At 45.8% G+C, this 17,664-nt stretch overlaps 1 protein-coding gene across 1 annotated transcript in view; it reads left to right on the top strand.

Annotated features, from left to right (window-relative positions):
- Positions 1-17,664, top strand: part of PSMD2 (proteasome 26S subunit ubiquitin receptor, non-ATPase 2) — a 103,324-nt gene that overhangs the window by 47,606 nt on the left and 38,054 nt on the right. Inside the window, exons 6-12 of the mRNA XM_086944453.1 lie at positions 1,878-2,036; positions 3,750-3,894; positions 4,750-4,810; positions 12,205-12,351; positions 16,570-16,676; positions 17,233-17,360; positions 17,452-17,539. Of these exons, the coding sequence (XP_086800579.1) occupies positions 1,878-2,036; positions 3,750-3,894; positions 4,750-4,810; positions 12,205-12,351; positions 16,570-16,676; positions 17,233-17,360; positions 17,452-17,539 (835 nt within the window). The remainder of the gene's footprint in view (positions 1-1,877; positions 2,037-3,749; positions 3,895-4,749; positions 4,811-12,204; positions 12,352-16,569; positions 16,677-17,232; positions 17,361-17,451; positions 17,540-17,664) is intronic.

Genomic DNA, 17,664 nt, shown 5'->3' with positions numbered 1-17,664 from the left:
CACAAGCCTGGCCTCTGACTCCCAACAGTCAGATCAGTTCTTGTTTTACCTTTTTTTAGTAATGAGAGCTGCTACTGGCAGTCTTAGGTGAATTTGAGAAACTTTCAATTGGTTGAATGTTGCAAATGAATTCTACCCATATCTCTGCCCTTTGAGCCAGGTTTGGACCAGTCCTTGCCTGTCATTGGCAAGCTACAGGAATCTTGTTTTAGTTTGTTTAAGCTCCTGGTAGTTGCTAGACATCCATGTCTGTAAAGGGTACATGCAGTGTGGAAAGTGTTGGATGTCTGGAGCAGAGACGGCCCTCAAATATAGTGTTGTCTGGATATTGGTTTGTTCTCACGTTATCTGTGAGTGGAGCCCTAGAGGGGACGTGTAAAGAGGTTGAAAGGTGAGGAGCAAAGCTGGAACATTGGGGAACTTTGTTGGCATTTGGGATTTTTGGGGTCGTGGAGACTTCTATCTGAACTAACTGATGTCTGTTGGATAGGTAGGTTAGAAACGATGAAGGATATTTCCTGTGAATACCATTCAAGACCTCCAGGTATGGATGATGATTGGGTGGTTGACAGTGTCAACTGCAGCTGAGAAGTGCCTAGCATGAAGAGATGAGGTTGCCTTTCTCTGTGTTCAACAGGGCTTCATCTGTGATTTGTAAAGTAGCTGTGTCTATGCAGCTGCATGATACTAGGCCTGATTGATATTCGCTCAGGAGATAGTTGCCATTGATCTCATCCTGTTGTGGATTGACAGCTTTTTTTGATGATCTTTCCGATAGAAGCTAGATGAGTATTAGTACAATCATAGACGAGGTTGTCAGAGGGGGTTCTTCAGGAGTGTAAATATCCAACCAGTCTTGGGAACTTCATGGAAGATGCCTTTGGTGATTGAGGAGTGATCAATGGCGATTAAGAGTGGAATATCCTCTCCAAAGAGGGTTTTGATTGAGGACTATGGTAAGGAATCCTCTTAATGGGTGGTGGTGTTAATGCAGTTGATAATGTCAGTAAGGTCTTTGCAAGGAAGGGTTTTGAAGGATGACCATTGAGGAGTGCAGCAGGGAGGACTAAATGTAAGAGAAGCAGGTTTGGTGTTGCTGATCTGCCTTCAGATCTTCTTTATATCGATTTTTTATTTTTTTATTTCATTGCATTTGGCCATGGGTTGTGGGATCAGAGTATCTGAAGGGGATTTATGCAGTTTGTGACTGTTTTGATTACTGTTCCACTTCTGTTGGCAGCTTAATTGATGTGAGGACTATTCTTCCACCTTTTTCTTTCCTGTCTGTGGATGGAACGTTTGTGACAAAGGCGTTAAAATGCTCAACCCCCTACTTTCATTTTCTTCTTCTTTTATTTGCCAGACCAGAGTACTGTCCTAAACATTCAACCGTTTAATGCCCTTTTACTTTATATCTTATTCTTTTAAATTTGCCACTCATGTCGTTGGGAAGTACCCATGTGAGATATTGTCTACTGACCTTCCCCTTATTTGTGGTGGTGGGAGGATAACTTCCGTTGGCAGTAGTCCTACTCTCTCCACCAGTGTCTCTTATTGTAGTCCATGTTTGGAAGTCCCACGGTTGTACAGAACAGCACATTTTAACCCCTTTAGCGTGGCGTAGATTCCGCCTCAGTGTGGACGTATCTGGACAGGGCCGCGTCGGCTAACGGATGTGCGCAGCACTACGGAGGTAGGTCTTGCGTCGGCCATGGCCGCCGCACTCAACGAACGGGTTAATATACAGCTGTCCTATTTGTAATTGGCTCTTCAATTTGTACAGTGATGTCCATCATATTTGTAAACTATTGGAAATTTACATGCCTGTCTTTTGTCCATTCAGTTTATCATCTTTTCTACTTTTTAAATTTGTCTAGTTGTGTAAGCTATGTACCGGAACCAGAGAATTCTGCCCTGTTGCGGTGCGCCCTTGGGATCTTCCGTCGGTTTAACCGCTACCCTGAGGCACTGCGGCTGGCACTGATCCTCAATGACATGGAGTTGGTGGAAGACATTTTCACTTCCTGCAAAGACGTGTGAGTAATTGGCACAGAGCAACACTGCACGCAGAATGAGATTAAATATGTCTGACCACATATCTCTCACTGAAATTGTTTATTATGTTCCTTAATTTGGGCATTATGAAAAAGTGTACCTCCACCTACCAGTTGTCTCTCATGGCACTCTTTGGAGCCTATCCTCCTGCTGATGCAGTGTGAAGCAAAAAGGGCTTTGTTAACTTGTTGCTCAGATACAAATGTGAGTGTCATGTGTAAATAATACAACTGCCTAAGGTGCAGACTAGTTTGTTGGAAGCAGATGCAGTGAACTAGCTTGCACTGAGCCATGGTCGCATAGGGGAATTCAGGCAAGTATTTCAATAGCTACCTTGTTTCGATGGAAGCAGATTTTTGCCCATAAACGTGCTTGTGTTAAGATTATTTTCCCCAGAAGTAGTAAAGGGTGCCTTTAAGTTTCCATACTGATATCGCTTGATAGTCCTCGAGTCAGCTGCCAATTTGTCTTCAGCTGACTGCGCACACGGAAATAAAAAATGTTTTTTGAGAAAGCATTCCTGCAGTTTGTGACTCTCTAACTGTTTAACAAGTCACCAACCCTGTATGTGAGGCAGAACCACTGACCATGCACTTTTCTGCAGCGCTTGACGAGGAAGTAGAAATGTGTGTCAAGATTGTTCGCTCAGCTGAAGCAGAAATGATATAGATCTTCTTAATAAGGCTCACAAATCAGCAGAGGGTTTCTTCAGTTTTTAATTTTTACATTCTTCGGCCCTGCTCTCTGGGTGGCACGCAACACTGAGTACTGCCAGAACCTTTATTCAAGGTATGGCCATTCTAAACGTAAAGTGCGAAAATTCGTTATGCATGATGCTACCCTTCGCTGTCAAAAGTCTGTAATAGTTGGTGCTCCGTACAGGTGTAGTGCTAACAAAACCATACAGTCTGCCTCCTCCCATAACTGTTTTACTAATACAAAAAGATGCATGCATTTATTTTCTGAGAATAAAACTGTCTTGTCATGATGCATTACCTCGTAAGTGACCCGTATCGGAAGTGCCAAGAGACATTGTAGCGGCTCTCTTATACCACACAACACCTGTACGTTTCATCCTCTCTTCAGCAAATAAAACTTCCTGACTGCATCTTCCCCACTATGAGCGATCTAGTTTTGTATGTAATATGCTGTGCTTTCAGAATAACTAAGTGTATAATACTATTGTACAATCCATGTTGTGGATGGAAACCTATCTATAGTAAATCCAAATACCCAAAGTGTGGGGATTTTACCCTGTTTACATAATGTACGGAATGAGGCCCTGAAAAGTGTTTTGTTTTCAATTTGAAATTGAATACGTAATGCCACAGTCTACAGCATGCAAATGTTTAAGAAACCTAGTTTTTCACTTGTCTGGTTGAGCACTCTGCTTACCTCACCCCTTCTGCCTGCTGTGCTTTTTGTTAGCACATGAAGATTTGACCACAACAGTTCTCTTGTAATTTTAACAGGTCTCTTGACTGGGGTGAGATTTATTGGGCAACTATAAATATGAGTTTGACCGGCTCAGATCCCAGCTAAGTGAATTCAACTCTCAATCATTCCGAGCTAGTGAACTGGAGAACACACTTAAATTTTTCCATTCAGAAAATGCTAAGGAAAAGAATCTAGCTAGTGATATCTAGAAAAGCTTTGAAAGTAAAGATGCTTAATTCCTCTTTCTGGCTATGCAGGGTAGTGCAGAAGCAAATGGCATTCATGCTTGGCCGGCATGGAGTATTCTTGGAGCTGAACGAGGATGTGGAAGAATATGAAGACTTAACAGAGATTATGTCCAACGTCCAGCTGAACAGTAACTTCCTAGCACTGGCTCGAGAGGTGAGTTGGGCCGATACGGTGGACATGTGGATTTAAAAATAAGATCAAGTACTGTCCAACAGTGGTGGTGTTTACTTAAGAAGATACCATGTGGACTTTTAGTGGAAAGGAAGGGTACAGACTAAATGTTTCCTGAGAGATATTGCAGGGGGGAGGGGGGGGGGGGGGGGCTGCTTAAATGTGAGAAGTGGAATCTAAAAGAGCAGCTTGTTTTCAAAATGTTAAAGCACACAAACAACATTGAACAAGATAGACAAAGAATGATAATGTCAGTGAATTAACAACTACCATTCGGCTTCGCTGATGGGTGTGGTTGACCTTTTGTAGTTGAATTTGACTGTAGGTGAGTCAAACCAAAGGCTCTTAGAAATGACAGGAGGCTGTTTGGTGTAAGTGTTGGTTTTTGATTTAGTTTGTGTCTGAAAATGGCATACGGCCAGAGACTGCTGTGCATGATTGCAAGATTCAGTTTTGTGTTTTAAGCCAAACTTTGATAAGGACTGTAGCCGGTAAAGAATGACGGGGTGACACATTACTACTATCGACAAGTAGGAGGTAGCTTAACAGCTGTGGCCAGTTGAACAACATGGATGGCGCCGGGAGGACCAACCCGGATGTGAGGAAACTGAGAAACCGAATCTAGGTGATGGTTTAATGGCTATAACTGAATAGATGGCAATGGTTGGAGGCCGTGTTGAACTAAAAAATTAGTGGGCAGCTTTAATATTGATGACATTTTTTCAACCAGCTCAATTAAGTAATGCATGCACACACTCCTAGTCAAGAGACTACATTAAAAAAATGTAACATTTTATGACATTGGTATTCTGATTTTTTTTTCTTCTTTTCTTGCAGCTAGACATCATGGAGCCCAAGGTTCCAGATGATATCTACAAAACACATCTAGAAAACAACAGTGAGTTTTAAAAAAATGTTTTTTTACACAAAGTAAGAACTGTCAGTTCTTTGAATATTGTACAAGTGCTGCTTCTCTACTCGTTGGCTCTCCTTAATCTTTGCATAGCCTCATTCTTGCCAGAGGTGGGGCCTAATGGAATTGAGGAATGCATGTCAATCACTGTAGTTCCCTAAATACCTTTGTAGGTCTTTTTCCCCTCTACCATGTATTTTTTTTTTTTTAGGTTTCAAAGTTCTTTATTGTACAATAGAGCATGATGTACAAAACAATGCAGATTGTCAATCTTCAGATCAAACTAATGCCATACATACAATATCAATGGTGTACTTTCCCCTTCTACTCCCACCCAGTCCTCCCCACCCCCCAACTACCCGCTCCACAGAACCCCCCAAACTCAAACCAAAAGAAGACGAGATCGACCCAGACAGCCATATATAAGTTCAAAGTTCGAAAGTCCTCTCGCCAAGCGAGTCAATGTCTCTGGAGCATTAGCAGATGATCAAGTTTGGTCACTCAGCTTACCAACCCACCCACATGCAGGCCCAACCCACAACATCTGGTTAAACAGCAACGTTCCCTGCGCCATCTCATACCCAATTCACATCCCCTGCAAACCCCCCACAGCCACCCGGCACTTTCATCATCTGTATGCTGACTCAGTAGATAAGTCGTCAGGGGCCCCCAAATATCCCTAGGGCGAGATTTCTGAGGTAATTGGTCTGCGTATACATGAAGGTATTTCTGCCAAGTGGACAGGTCATGTATCCAAGCCTTAAATTTAGGCGCCCTGCCCCACCTGCAGGCCACCTGTCGTCGTGCCAAAAGCATGCCCATTGCTAGGAATTTTCGGTGCGGTGTCTTTGTCACCAGTCAGTCCCAGCAGAGCTTTAAGGGAGGTTGGTTCAATCTGAGTACCCAGCATACCTCCTCCCAATAAGTGGCCACTCGGGGGCACCCTCATGCCAAATGCATAAAGTCCGCCCTGCCTTGACCGCAGGGCAAACATTTATTATCATCCCTAAGGTGGAGCTTATGCAACTTCGCTGGGGTATGGTCAAGTCGGTGTAAAAACTTTATAGTGCAGTAATCGCAGCCTGCTGTTACTGGATATCGCGTCTGTTTGGACGCAGGCCGCCTCCCACTGGTCGTCGGTTAGGGGGCTGTCAAGATCCTCGTCCCATTCCCGTCTGGCCCTTACTGGGTGATGGGGAGGTGCACTACCTACCCGTTTATATAACCGAGAAATGACGTGTGGGAGCATCGGTGTGTAACATTAAGTGAAGCGGCGTGAAGATCTCTGGCTCTTTCGGAAATTCTGGGGTCTTAGCCCTAAACTCTGTCTGAGTCTGGTGAAAAAGTACACATCCATGAATGAGTGCTTGCACTCTCCAAAAAACTGGTCCTTCGTACGGATTTCTCCCCCAATATACAAATCTCCCCAGGTCCTGTACTGCAGTTTTTCTAGCAAGTTTTGGCATATCTTTTCGCTCATAACCGACAGCAAAGGGCAGTGCTAGGGAGTACATCAGGTGCATCCCCTCAGCACGCGCCAACCAGTTCCACGCCGTAACTGTGCAATCAACCGTGGATGGGTCCCCTTCCCTTACTTTAGATGGTGTAAACACATAACCGGACGGTGGGTCCTGGGCCATATATCCATCCTCCACCGCAAGATGGGGCATAAACGGGGGTGGATGGAACCAATACACCGCGAAGTGTGCCTGCGCGCTATAATAATACTGTTAAAAATTAGGGAAGTCAAACCCACCAAAATTATATAGCAGCATGAGTGTGGCCAACATCAAACGTGCTTGCTTACCTCCCCATATAAGAAGTACCAGTTGCGCTTTAAGCGTATTAAAAAAAAAAAGGCACCTGGATGGTAAAGGATATTTATGAATAAATATAAACATTTCGGCAATATAGTCATCTTAATTAAAGATATCCTCCCCGCCATCGAGAGGGGCAGTTTAATCCATTTGGAAATGTTATCCGTCACCCTATCCATGGCCAGCCCATAATTTGTCCTCAGTAGTGCGTCTTTATCTTTAGTGACATACATGCCCAGATATTTAAAGTCCCCTATCTCCCATGTTAAAGGGTAATCCAGTGGGTGAGGCAGTGTTTGGTCCGTTAAGAGGAAGACTGCGGATTTGTTCCAATTTATTTGCACTCCATCTATAGCCCCAAACTTCGTAACCTCCCGTAAGACTGGGTTACGGTTGTCTTGTGGTTTATGTATACACAGCGTAATGTCGTCTGCGTAGAGGGACACTAGTAACTGCCTGGATTTGTATATGAGGGCCCTATGATTATGATGCTGCCTCAGTTTCGCAGCTAGAGACTCTATTGTTAAGGCAAAGAGCACTGGGGAAAGCGGGCACCCCTGCCTCGTTCCTCTGGTAACCGGAAAGGCCGCAGCGCAGGAGCCATTAAGAAGAACCCTGGCACACTGCTGCGTATATAGCAGTTTAATCCAATTGACAAAGGATTCCGGCATTCCCATATAGTTCAGCGTCCCCATCACATAGTCCCATTCTACGGAGTCGACCGCTTTGGTAGCGTCCAGAAAGACAGCCACCGCTGCGCTATTCGGGTCAATATCCTGTAGTACAGCCAGGAGAGTCGGTACTTTATGGGCTGAGGCTCGATTCGGCACAAAGCCTGATTGGTCTGGCAAAACCAGCCGTTCTAGAAGATTGAGCCTAGTCGCTAATACTTTTGCCAACATTTTTGTGTCACTGTTGAGGAGCGACAGAGGCCGATACGAGTCGCAATAGACTGGGGACTTGCCGGGTTTTAATCGTGACATTATCTGAGCTTCCCTCATTGTTGCAGGCAGGCTACCTTCCTCAAGTGCTTCATAGAATACTGCTTTCAATAAGGGTGCTAATGTGGACACGTACATTTTATAAAAGTCTATGGGGAGTGCATCGGACCCTGGAGCCTTCCCCGACGACATGGACATAATGGCCTTCGTTATCTCATCTACCTCCAAGTCAAGAGCCAGAAATTTACGCTGCGTGTCTGATAACCATGCCAATGCGGTGACATTTGGTCAGGGACATTTCAATGCAGTCGTCCCTGCTAATCTCGCAATTCAGTGACGTAGTTAGGAAATCTAGGGGGGTGCACTGCGTTGGCCAAGGCCCTTCCCGGCCTGTCACCCTTGCCGTACACCTGAGCCACGCAGTGCTTCCCCCGGAACTTACATTCTCTATCTGCCGCCTCCTTATAGTCTGTCATTTTCCCTCTCAGGCTAGCTCTTAACGCCCCTGTCTCACCACCTTCACCTATTTCCCGTTCTAGCGTTTTCAGCTCTACTTCCAGTTTATGTAGTTCTCGATGGAGGTCCCTCAATATACCCCCTCCCTTGGAAATGCACCAGCCTTGCACTGTCACCTTGAACGCCCCCCAAACCGTCGTTAACCACATGGCTGCTAGGCGTTTTCCCGTCCTGCGCTGAAAAACCAAAATCACCATAATTCATGACGAGCTGGCCTTGTCATCCGCGCACGGCAGGTAAGCGCCATGACGAGCCCAGCTCGTCATTAGCTTCGACGGGGTTAAACTAGCCACTGAGTCAATATTCCTAGTGAAGAAGTCTTGAATATCCTGTTCCATCTCTGTTCTAAACACAGAATCTTGCAAATGTAGTGGGTTCAGCCGCCAGTTGAGATAGGGGGATTGATCTATCTGGAGCTGAAGGATCACCATCACGGGGGAGTGATCAGAATAAGGACGGGCCAGATGTGTCGCCCTGCCGACCCAGTGCGTCATTCCCACCGTTACCAGTACATAATCCAATCTGGCCCATGTGTTGTGCACAGCCGGATAATGTGTCCCTTCTTTCCGTGAGGGGTGCATGTGACGCCATGTGTCCAATAAATAATCTGATTCTATTATGTCATGCAGAGTGCGTTGGGCAATGGTGTAGTGTGCTGCAACAGCATGAGAGCTCTCATGTTTGGGGTCTACCACAGTATTAAAGTCCCCTCCCCAGAGAACATATTTGGACCCGAGCCTGTGAAGTTTGCCTCTCAGCATAAGTAAGGGATGTACCTCATCCATGTTGGGACCATAGTAATTTGCAATAGCAACGTGTGAGTTCAGCCCCCCCCCCCCCCCCCCCCAAAGCAGACAATACCTCCCTTCAGGATCCATTTCCATCCCACCTAACACAAACCTGACACCTCGTTTAATAAGTATAGCCCCCCCTCTGGAGTAGTTTGAATACGATGGGAGGGCCATCGTGTTGCAAATTGGGGCGTACCTCCGTGCGGATGGTGGGTCTATTGTAACAGAGCCACATGGACGTGGTGACGATCTAAATATCCCATCACCTGCCTCTGTTTCCTCGGATCATTCAATCCTTTCACATTCCAGGAAAGGATGTGAAGGTCATTCCTATTACTCATGTCATCAGTCCTAGCTGCTATCGATTTCATTCTGTCTTCTGCAATGGCCGCAGCCGTCTGCTCAAACATACAGTGTGAACTAACCCTCCCTCCCCCGCCCACACCAGCATCCCCAACTTGCCAGGAACAACCACCCCCCCCCACCCCCCAAATACATTTGGTAAGGCTGGCTAGGAGCCCTCGCCGTACCCACTCAGACTCTCTTTCACCCGTCCGCTTCCCCACTTAACAAGTGGGCCACTATGAAGGGACGGAGGCGAGTGTTCGGGCAGCAAAATTGTCATAACAGTCAAACAATAGTGATATATCACCATCACGGTACAGTTCACAGGAGTCCCTTTGCCTCAGTACTGCTGCTGCCCGCACCCCGTGGGGACATGGTTTCAGGCAGGGTCCGAATGTGGCAACTGGGACCGGGAGCGCCCGCGGGTAGCCTCTTCCTGTGATGCCGTTCTGCAGTCGCGTTTAAGGTACTCCTCCACCTGCTGAGGAGAGTTGAAGAGCTGTTGTTTTCCCCGGTGGTGAATCTTTAATCTTGCAGGGTATAGAATGGTGTATGTGATTTCTTGTGCTTGCAGCTTTTTCTTCACAGCTGTGAACTTGCGGTGGGCTTCCTGCACGGCCTGGGTGAAGTCAGGGTAAAATGCTAAGGTGGTATTCTCTTAACGCACTTCACCCTGCTCACGTGCTAGGCGTAGGACAGTGTCCCTGTCGCGATAATTCAAGAAGCGCACTATCACAGGGCGCAGCGGAGCTCCTGGGGGCGGACGCACCGTCAGGGATCTGTGGGCCCGCTCGATGGTCATGTGCGCAGAAAAGGAGTCCTAGATCAGCCAGCAACCGTTCCATGAAGTCCTCCATCCTACCGGTGTTTGTCGACTCCGCCAGGCCCAGTATCCGAACGTTGTTCCTCCGGGAGCGGGCCTCCAACTCCTCATTTTTGTCCGCGATCACCTTCTGTTATGCTGTTTGTTGGCCACCGCTCCGTCCTCCAATCCAGACACCCTGTGCTCCGCCTCCTTGAGCCGTTCATCATGCTGATCAATTTTCGCGACCACCGCCTCTAGCCTGCTGTTCATGGCGTCCATCTTAGAGTCAATTGAAGTGAGGCTCTGTTGCATCCCCACCAGCAGCACCTCCCAGCCCTCATCCCTAGCCTCCGGTGGGTCTGGTTCCGCACGCTCTTTGGAGCTAGAGCCAGGCGTCTTACATGCGTCGAAGGACAGCTTCGCCTGTTTGGCCTCAGTTCTCCCCATGCTGACCTGCCACGAGTCGTAGGCGCGCTCCGCCCGGGGCTGATATATATGCCTCAGGAGATCAGGTTCGCTTTTTCGCTGCTCTCACCACCACAGTGTGTGATCACTTCCGACCCCTCCAGCCTGTAATGTGGCTCAGTGTGGTGCAGCCAACCAGCCTGTGTCGTATCAAAATGTATACCAGGGCTCCCGTGGGGCAAGCGTCCATAGACCTGAGTGAGTGCCGGCAACCCGGGGCAAGAAGGGACAAGCAGCCTCTAAAATATCAAGTGGGGCGCTCTCTGTACCTCTGCCAGCTCGCAGAGAGCAAGTGTCTGGTGCCCCTACATGCAGCACACAAAATGGAGGCTCGGGGCCCACTTCGCGACAGTCTTCACTCCAGCAGGGCGCAGCCTCCAAGAGCACCACCTCTCCCCCACTCGCATGTCCAGTCCCGACCTCAGAGCCATAATGCAGGTATTTTCTCCCCCAATGCCTCCAGTTTACCCTGCTCCTCACCACTCCTGCTGCCGGGCCGCGGGCCTCTCCGCTGATCTCTTCCCGCCGCGCTCGGGCCCGGGGCCTCACACGCAGCGGTCTCCCAGGTCCTCCGCGCGGCGGCCCCACCCGAACTCCACGGAGCTTCTCCACAGGTCACCTTGCTCTAAAAGTGGCCCGTCGCGTCCTGCGTTCTCCGACGGCCGCACAGTGTTACAGGTGGTGTCGCGGCTGGACCTACACAGCCTCGGCCTCTCGTGGCCACCTCAGCCGCCCACTCCTCGCTCCGCTCCCAGGCCCGCAGACTATCGCTCTGCAAAGCAGCGGCTTACAGGCAGCAGACTCGGATCGTCTGCACGAGCGCACTTTCCGCTGCCCGGTGGTGCTTTTTGAGGACCGGCATGATATTAAGGATGATGATTATGCTTGGATGTCCACCTGGATCGGCGGGAGCCTCACAACAGCACTGCTATTGCGGTCAAGCGCCACCTAGCACCCCCTCCCCTCTACCATGGTTGATTTTGATTCAGAGGGAGGTAGAATCTATCCACAGTTCCTTGTTTGTGGTCCTCCTGCCTCTTTGTATCTTCCCATGGTGATTGAGTTATTGCTTGGTAGATTTTACCCAACTGGATGGCTATCACTCACCTCACATTTGTATCTGTTTGCACTCCTTGAGTTTGGCATGACTTTGCACTGTGTATGTGATCTCACTTATCATTCTTTTCTTTTCTACTATTGTTCCAACTTTAACATTAATGACTTCAGGATGACTGTATGGGTTCAATCCAGAGTCCTGCAGATTACTGATCTTTAGAGCCATCAACAAACATAGCTGTCTGGGTCTGCCCTTTTACGATATTTAAAACCTGCGATGGCCGTCTGCATCCCATACCAGCAACTTGGGGCCTGATTTAGAGTTTGGCAGATGAGACCTCCATCACGAACTTGACTTGTATCCTGTCTTTTCTGGCTTCCTTTATCCAAGTACAGAATGCACTCATACCGTTAGTCTCGCTGCAGAAACAGTACATTTGTGGGGGATTCTTTTAGAAAATGTTGATCTTCATTATGCCATAAATGCATTATGAAAATAAATAAAAAATATAGCTGCAATAGCGGAAAATTAACTTTTCGTGCCTATAAAAACTTTGCATTGTTGAACTTATTTCTATCATGTAGGAGTTATTCCTAAAACTTGCTCTGTCCAACCTTCTTTCCTTTTTTTTTTTTCCTTGAGGGTTTGGTGGAAGTGGTTCTCAAGTGGACTCTGCGCGAATGAATCTGGCGTCATCCTTTGTGAACGGTTTTGTAAATGCTGCATTCGGACAGGATAAGTTATTAACAGATGATGGCAACAAGTGGCTGTACAAGAACAAGGATCACGGTAAGGCCTTTTTACTGGAAGGGGAGAAACAGCGAGTGCAGGGTGTAATGCAGGGCATGTATTTTTGATTGATGGATGTCAAAAAGCCACAGAATCAAGAGTTTATTTGGATATAATGGAACAAGGAGCACTCACTCAAAGTACATTTTAAGATGCTGTAAGGGTGTTTACACGTGCACCCGAAAAGTCGGCCAGACATACTTTTTGGGAAACATCATCACACTAATAATACTTGGACACAAACTAAAGTACAATTAATATAGGTGCAAAGCCGAGATGGGATTAGCTTGTATGACACCTGTGCACATCAGTTGTCTGTGTGGTCAGGCTTTGTTGAAATGGTCTTTGTCATGAACCCTATGAATTGTGTTTCTAGTGATAGAATTACTTTGGTTTGCCATGAAACGTCTAGCTTTGAGTTTTTGAGGTGCAGCTATTACTGTTGGACGTGGCCGTCGCTAAGGGAGGATGTCCATCTGCCCTGTGAGTAACAAAGGTCCTGTAATGAAGTAAAATGATGACCAAACATACTTTTATTGATGGACTTTGTTTTCATTCCTTGAAGATACAAAGCAGCAGCTGGCATTTGTAGATTAATGGTTTGATGCTTTGCATTTCACGTCCATGGAAATCTTTAACAACACTAGGACCTAGTCATCCGTTCATGGCTAATCATTGATGCCGGACTGTAGGTGCTCTGGGTATAGCTTTTGATGCTAGACTTAGTTTTTTGCATAAAGGGCACACAATTTATTTTGCATAAATGGCACACAATTTATAGCTGGCTATCAATTCTAGAAATCAGTTAGCGAAAGAATGACTATTGAGTCTAGTCAGCGGTTAGACCATTGATGGTTGTCTTTAATTTCCAGCAGCAATTAAAGTACGCAACAAACTGACTTTATATGCCACTGCATTTATCTCCATAAATAGAATTGATACTATGCCCAATTCATTTCTAAATTAGTATCTGCCATAGACCCCATGAATGGTTGACAATCATTGCTTGGCGTTTAATGGTCTACAGTTGTGTGACTGTCCATTCTAGACTGGTGTTAGTTCAAACATATTTGTGTAATAACGCATCAATGGTCCTTGGATTGTGATTGATGATAGGCCATACTTTGTCTTGTTGATTTTTTCTGTCAAGAGTATTTGTAAGTACACATAGTGCTCTCAGTATGTGACCATTGTGCAGTTGATGCTTAACCAGAAGTACTAGATAATTGTTTGTTTACACATAGCTATCACCAGTAAATCATGGCTAACTATGCAGTCTAAACGGAGAGGTGCATGGCTATTCCCAGTGTTAGTGTGCTGATGCATAGCAAAGGCTACATATTAAGTCCTAGTTGTTTTCATTTAAAAAGTAAAAGACTTCCTAAAAGAAGCAATGACAGTGGATGTGCAGTTAAGGTTATGACCAGGTTTGACTGTTAGAGATCGCTCTAAAGATGATTCTGGTGTGCATGATATTATTGGATGGTGAAACTGTCCACGTGATCATTTCATACATACGTTTGTTCATGAACGTTTAATCTCAGGTGCTCACTCCATTTGAAGGCTTCCGGTGGCTGACGTTCTTTGTTAGCCCCTTGTAGGACAGTGAATGACTTCCTGTCAATACATGCATGTTAGTAGCCCATTGAATGATATTGATGATACACAAGTTGGTCGATCAATGGCTATTTAAGGTAGACTCTCTTTAGTTCCTGGTTTATGCTTATCTGGCTCGCTGTCAATAAATGACCTGGTCTCTGTCCCTGAAACACTGTGTTGGATAATATTTCCATTGGGGTGATGGGTGGCTGAATGACAAAGGAAGAAAACCCCCAAGTGAAGAACACAGGTGGCTATAGTCCTTGACTTCAGCTTTTTTTGTGAGGAAACCGGAGATAGATAAATGTTTTTTGTTTTACTCCTGACCTCAGGAATTCCCATTGTCCCTGCGCTTGTGATGTCAGTGTTCACCTCATGAACAGCCAAGTGCCAGCGAGCTGGAGATGCTGTGCTATTTCCCTGTAGCCCCGCTATACTCTCCATATGAACATAAACAACATTTTTGAAAATGTTACACAACTATAAGAGTAAACTATTTATTTCACTAAATATTAAAAGTTCTAGTAAACACTTGCCAGCAGAACGTTCTGTATTGTGTTCAGCTGGGGCCGGGCCTTCCTCTGTGACCAAAACAGATGGTGTCGGACACAGGAAAGCTAGCAAATGGTAGACAACACCTTTGCTTCTCCCTTTTCTATTGCCAAACAGGATTTCAGCTTCCGACTGTGAGACAGAAACTGTCATACTCTCACTCTCTCTTGTGCACTCATTGAGAAGTCCATTGGTAGTTGTCTTTGAACAACACTGTGTACTAAGCAGTATTGGGACTGTGTAAAACATGGACATGCCTTACCTAGTTCCAAAGTAGACACCCTTGTAGAGCAAGAGTACAGAGAAAAGGAACTGAAGCAGTTGGGCCAGCAACACAGAGTAAAGAAATTGCCTTTTTGAGGACCGCATTTAAAGAACTTCTACTGTTCCTAGGTACTACGTTCATGATGGACTCTTAATATCTTCAACTTAGTGTAGGAAGCTGGCTCTGTATATACTATACCAAAGTAAGGTTTAAAGTGCACAGAATCCAGTGGAACCCCAAAGGTAGGCAGAGGATAAGTAGATAGCACCTTTCTCTCTTTGTGGTTGTGTGGGCGGGCAGTAAAGCTGTATCAGAGGGTAGTGTTCAGCATTTGTTGTACACACCCAATCAGCAAATGATGTCACACACTCTAGCTCAGACCAATTTTGTTTGTATAAACAAAATTGAGTTATTCTATTTCTAGAACCAAGCCAGGCCTGGTGCAGGTAATTGAAATAATACTTTGTAATATTTATGCAGTAAATTACAGTTGGATGCAGGTTCAAAAGCAATTGGTTGAGTTACAGGTAAGTCAACAGTTTGAAATTTCTTTTCAGTTACTTTACAGATTACTGTGCATGTTACTTATTGGATTAGTTTTGAAATTACTTTCGCTAATCGGTGTGATATGCCTAGATATCACACTGAAACAATTTCCTAGATGAAAGGTAAGTAATTCAGTTTTTACAGTTATGCAGTTTTTCAATGTTTCTTTCAAACCAACTCCACACTTAAAAGAATTTTCAAGGTTAAGCAGTCAATGCAATCCAATTGGTGGAAATGTAGTTAATGGTTTGCAGGCAAGTACTTATTTGTGGGAGTTGGTATTCTGAGGTTAGAACCAGGGTTCCCCCAAGGTCAAGGATGCACTCTTAGAACACACTCGCCGGCACTAGGGCAGCAGGGTTCAAAGTGCTGAGATCCAATAGGGAATAGGGGGCTTCCGGTTGGTGGCTGCTCATGAGTAGACTACAAGGTTGTGTTAGCAAAGCTCCTGGTGTTTGGCTCAGGGCAAAGGGGGATCCGGTTTAGCACACAAGTTGCACCTGCAACAGCACTGGAGCGACTGGGTGCAGTGTGCTGTTTTGGTGTCTGGTGCCATGTTTTCAATTGGAGTTGCCTGGTTCGGATTTTGGCTGCTGGCTCGGTCCTGGAAGACTCCCGGAAGGAACCAACAGCTGGGCAGGTACGTTTGAGGGCTTGGGGACGTAGGTGCATCTCTGGTTCTCTTCTCCAGGGCGGCTGTATGCAGGGGTGTCTTTGAGGTCTGATTTCACACTACTGGGCCACTCGCAGTTGGGTGGGGTTGGGGGGCCTTCCATGCAACAGAAGCCCAGCTTCCTAGACTAAGGTGGTAGGGACCTTGTGTGTGTTTTACATCTATAAATATGAGGTAGTATTTTTATAAGTAATTCTACCTGCTTAATGTTGATGTTTAGTATGTTTGGTAATATACAGTGTTCCTTAAATTATCGCTTACCTACCACATTAATGTGAAATACACAAAGGGACTGTTGGAAAATCATTGACAATCGCCAGTATACTAGCCCCTAGTGTCTGAAATGACAGTACCCATCCTGGGTACTGCTCTTTACTTCATATCTGCTTCTGAAAGCATGCATTAAGCTAAAGGAGAGCCTTGCAGTGCGTAAAATCTCTTGGTGTTTAAATGCAGTAATACTCTGTTGGGTGGAGCCTGGCCAGGCTTGGTGAATGGTGAATTTAGGTGCGGTTTATAATTCGCCTCAGTTGTTGTAAATGGTCTCTTTGATGTTAACCCTACTTTTGCTACCTTTTCACAGGAATGCTGAGTGCTGCTGCATCTCTTGGGATGATTCTGCTATGGGACGTAGATGGAGGACTGACACAGATAGACAAGTACCTCTACTCATCTGAGGATTACATTAAGGTGAGTTCCTTTGAGTGAATGCCACTTTATTGGGCCCCTACTTCAGAGGAGGTATTACTGCCACTCGGAACTGTAAGTGCATATGATATTGTAATTTGAAATCTATTTTCCACTTCAGTGAATTGTAAGCACCTCTACTAGAGATTGGCTCACACAACCAATCCCCTTAATTATGCACACCTTCAAGAGACATTGTGACCCACACTCACTATGCCCCATTAATTGTTAACCAGAGCTTGCAATAAATATTTCCTGCACAAAAACGGCAGCACTGGCTAACTGCTTTTTCAGGTAGAGATCTCATGCCTTCATGGAGTGAAAATCCCACAATTGCTTTCCTACTCAACAAGGTCTATGCTTAAATGTATTTTCCTTTGTCCAATTCTCTTGACTTCCCTTTTACACATTGCTGTTTTAATATCCTGTTGTGTATAGGCACTCCCCTCGTGTTTTCTTTTAGATTGCCACTACAGCTTCTCAGTCTGCTTCTCCCCTCCCTATTTTCTTCTATACTGCATCCATATGAGTTTACTTATGTGCTTTCTCTGTCCGGTAGTCTGGTGCGCTCTTGGCCTGTGGTATTGTAAACTCTGGTGTCCGAAACGAGTGCGATCCTGCCCTGGCATTGCTCTCAGACTACGTTCTTCACAACAGCAGCACCATGAGGATTGGCGCCATCTTTGGGTAAGGATTGCAGGGCTTCAGCTTGTAGAATGACTGTTTGACTGAACCAGTTGGAGTTCTAAGAGTTCATAACTCCTCTTACCATTCGCAGGCTGGGGTTAGCCTACGCTGGCTCAAACCGGGAGGATGTTTTAACTTTACTACTTCCTGTCATGGGAGACTCAAAATCCAGTATGGAGGTGAGTATTTCTGTGCTGCAGGTAAAGTGTTCATGTTTCATTATTTGATTATCTACCAAATGCTTGTTGGACTACGTTGTGGGAAGAATTTTAAGGGTGCCTCGTACTGTCAGGGTCCCATTTGG

Source organism: Lissotriton vulgaris, chromosome 11 (genome assembly GCF_964263255.1).
Source record: "Lissotriton vulgaris chromosome 11, aLisVul1.2, whole genome shotgun sequence".
In the NCBI taxonomy this organism is placed as follows: Eukaryota; Metazoa; Chordata; class Amphibia; order Caudata; family Salamandridae; genus Lissotriton; species Lissotriton vulgaris.
The sequence above is the reverse complement of the archived record's forward strand: the minus strand, read 5'-3'. Positions and strand labels throughout refer to the sequence as shown.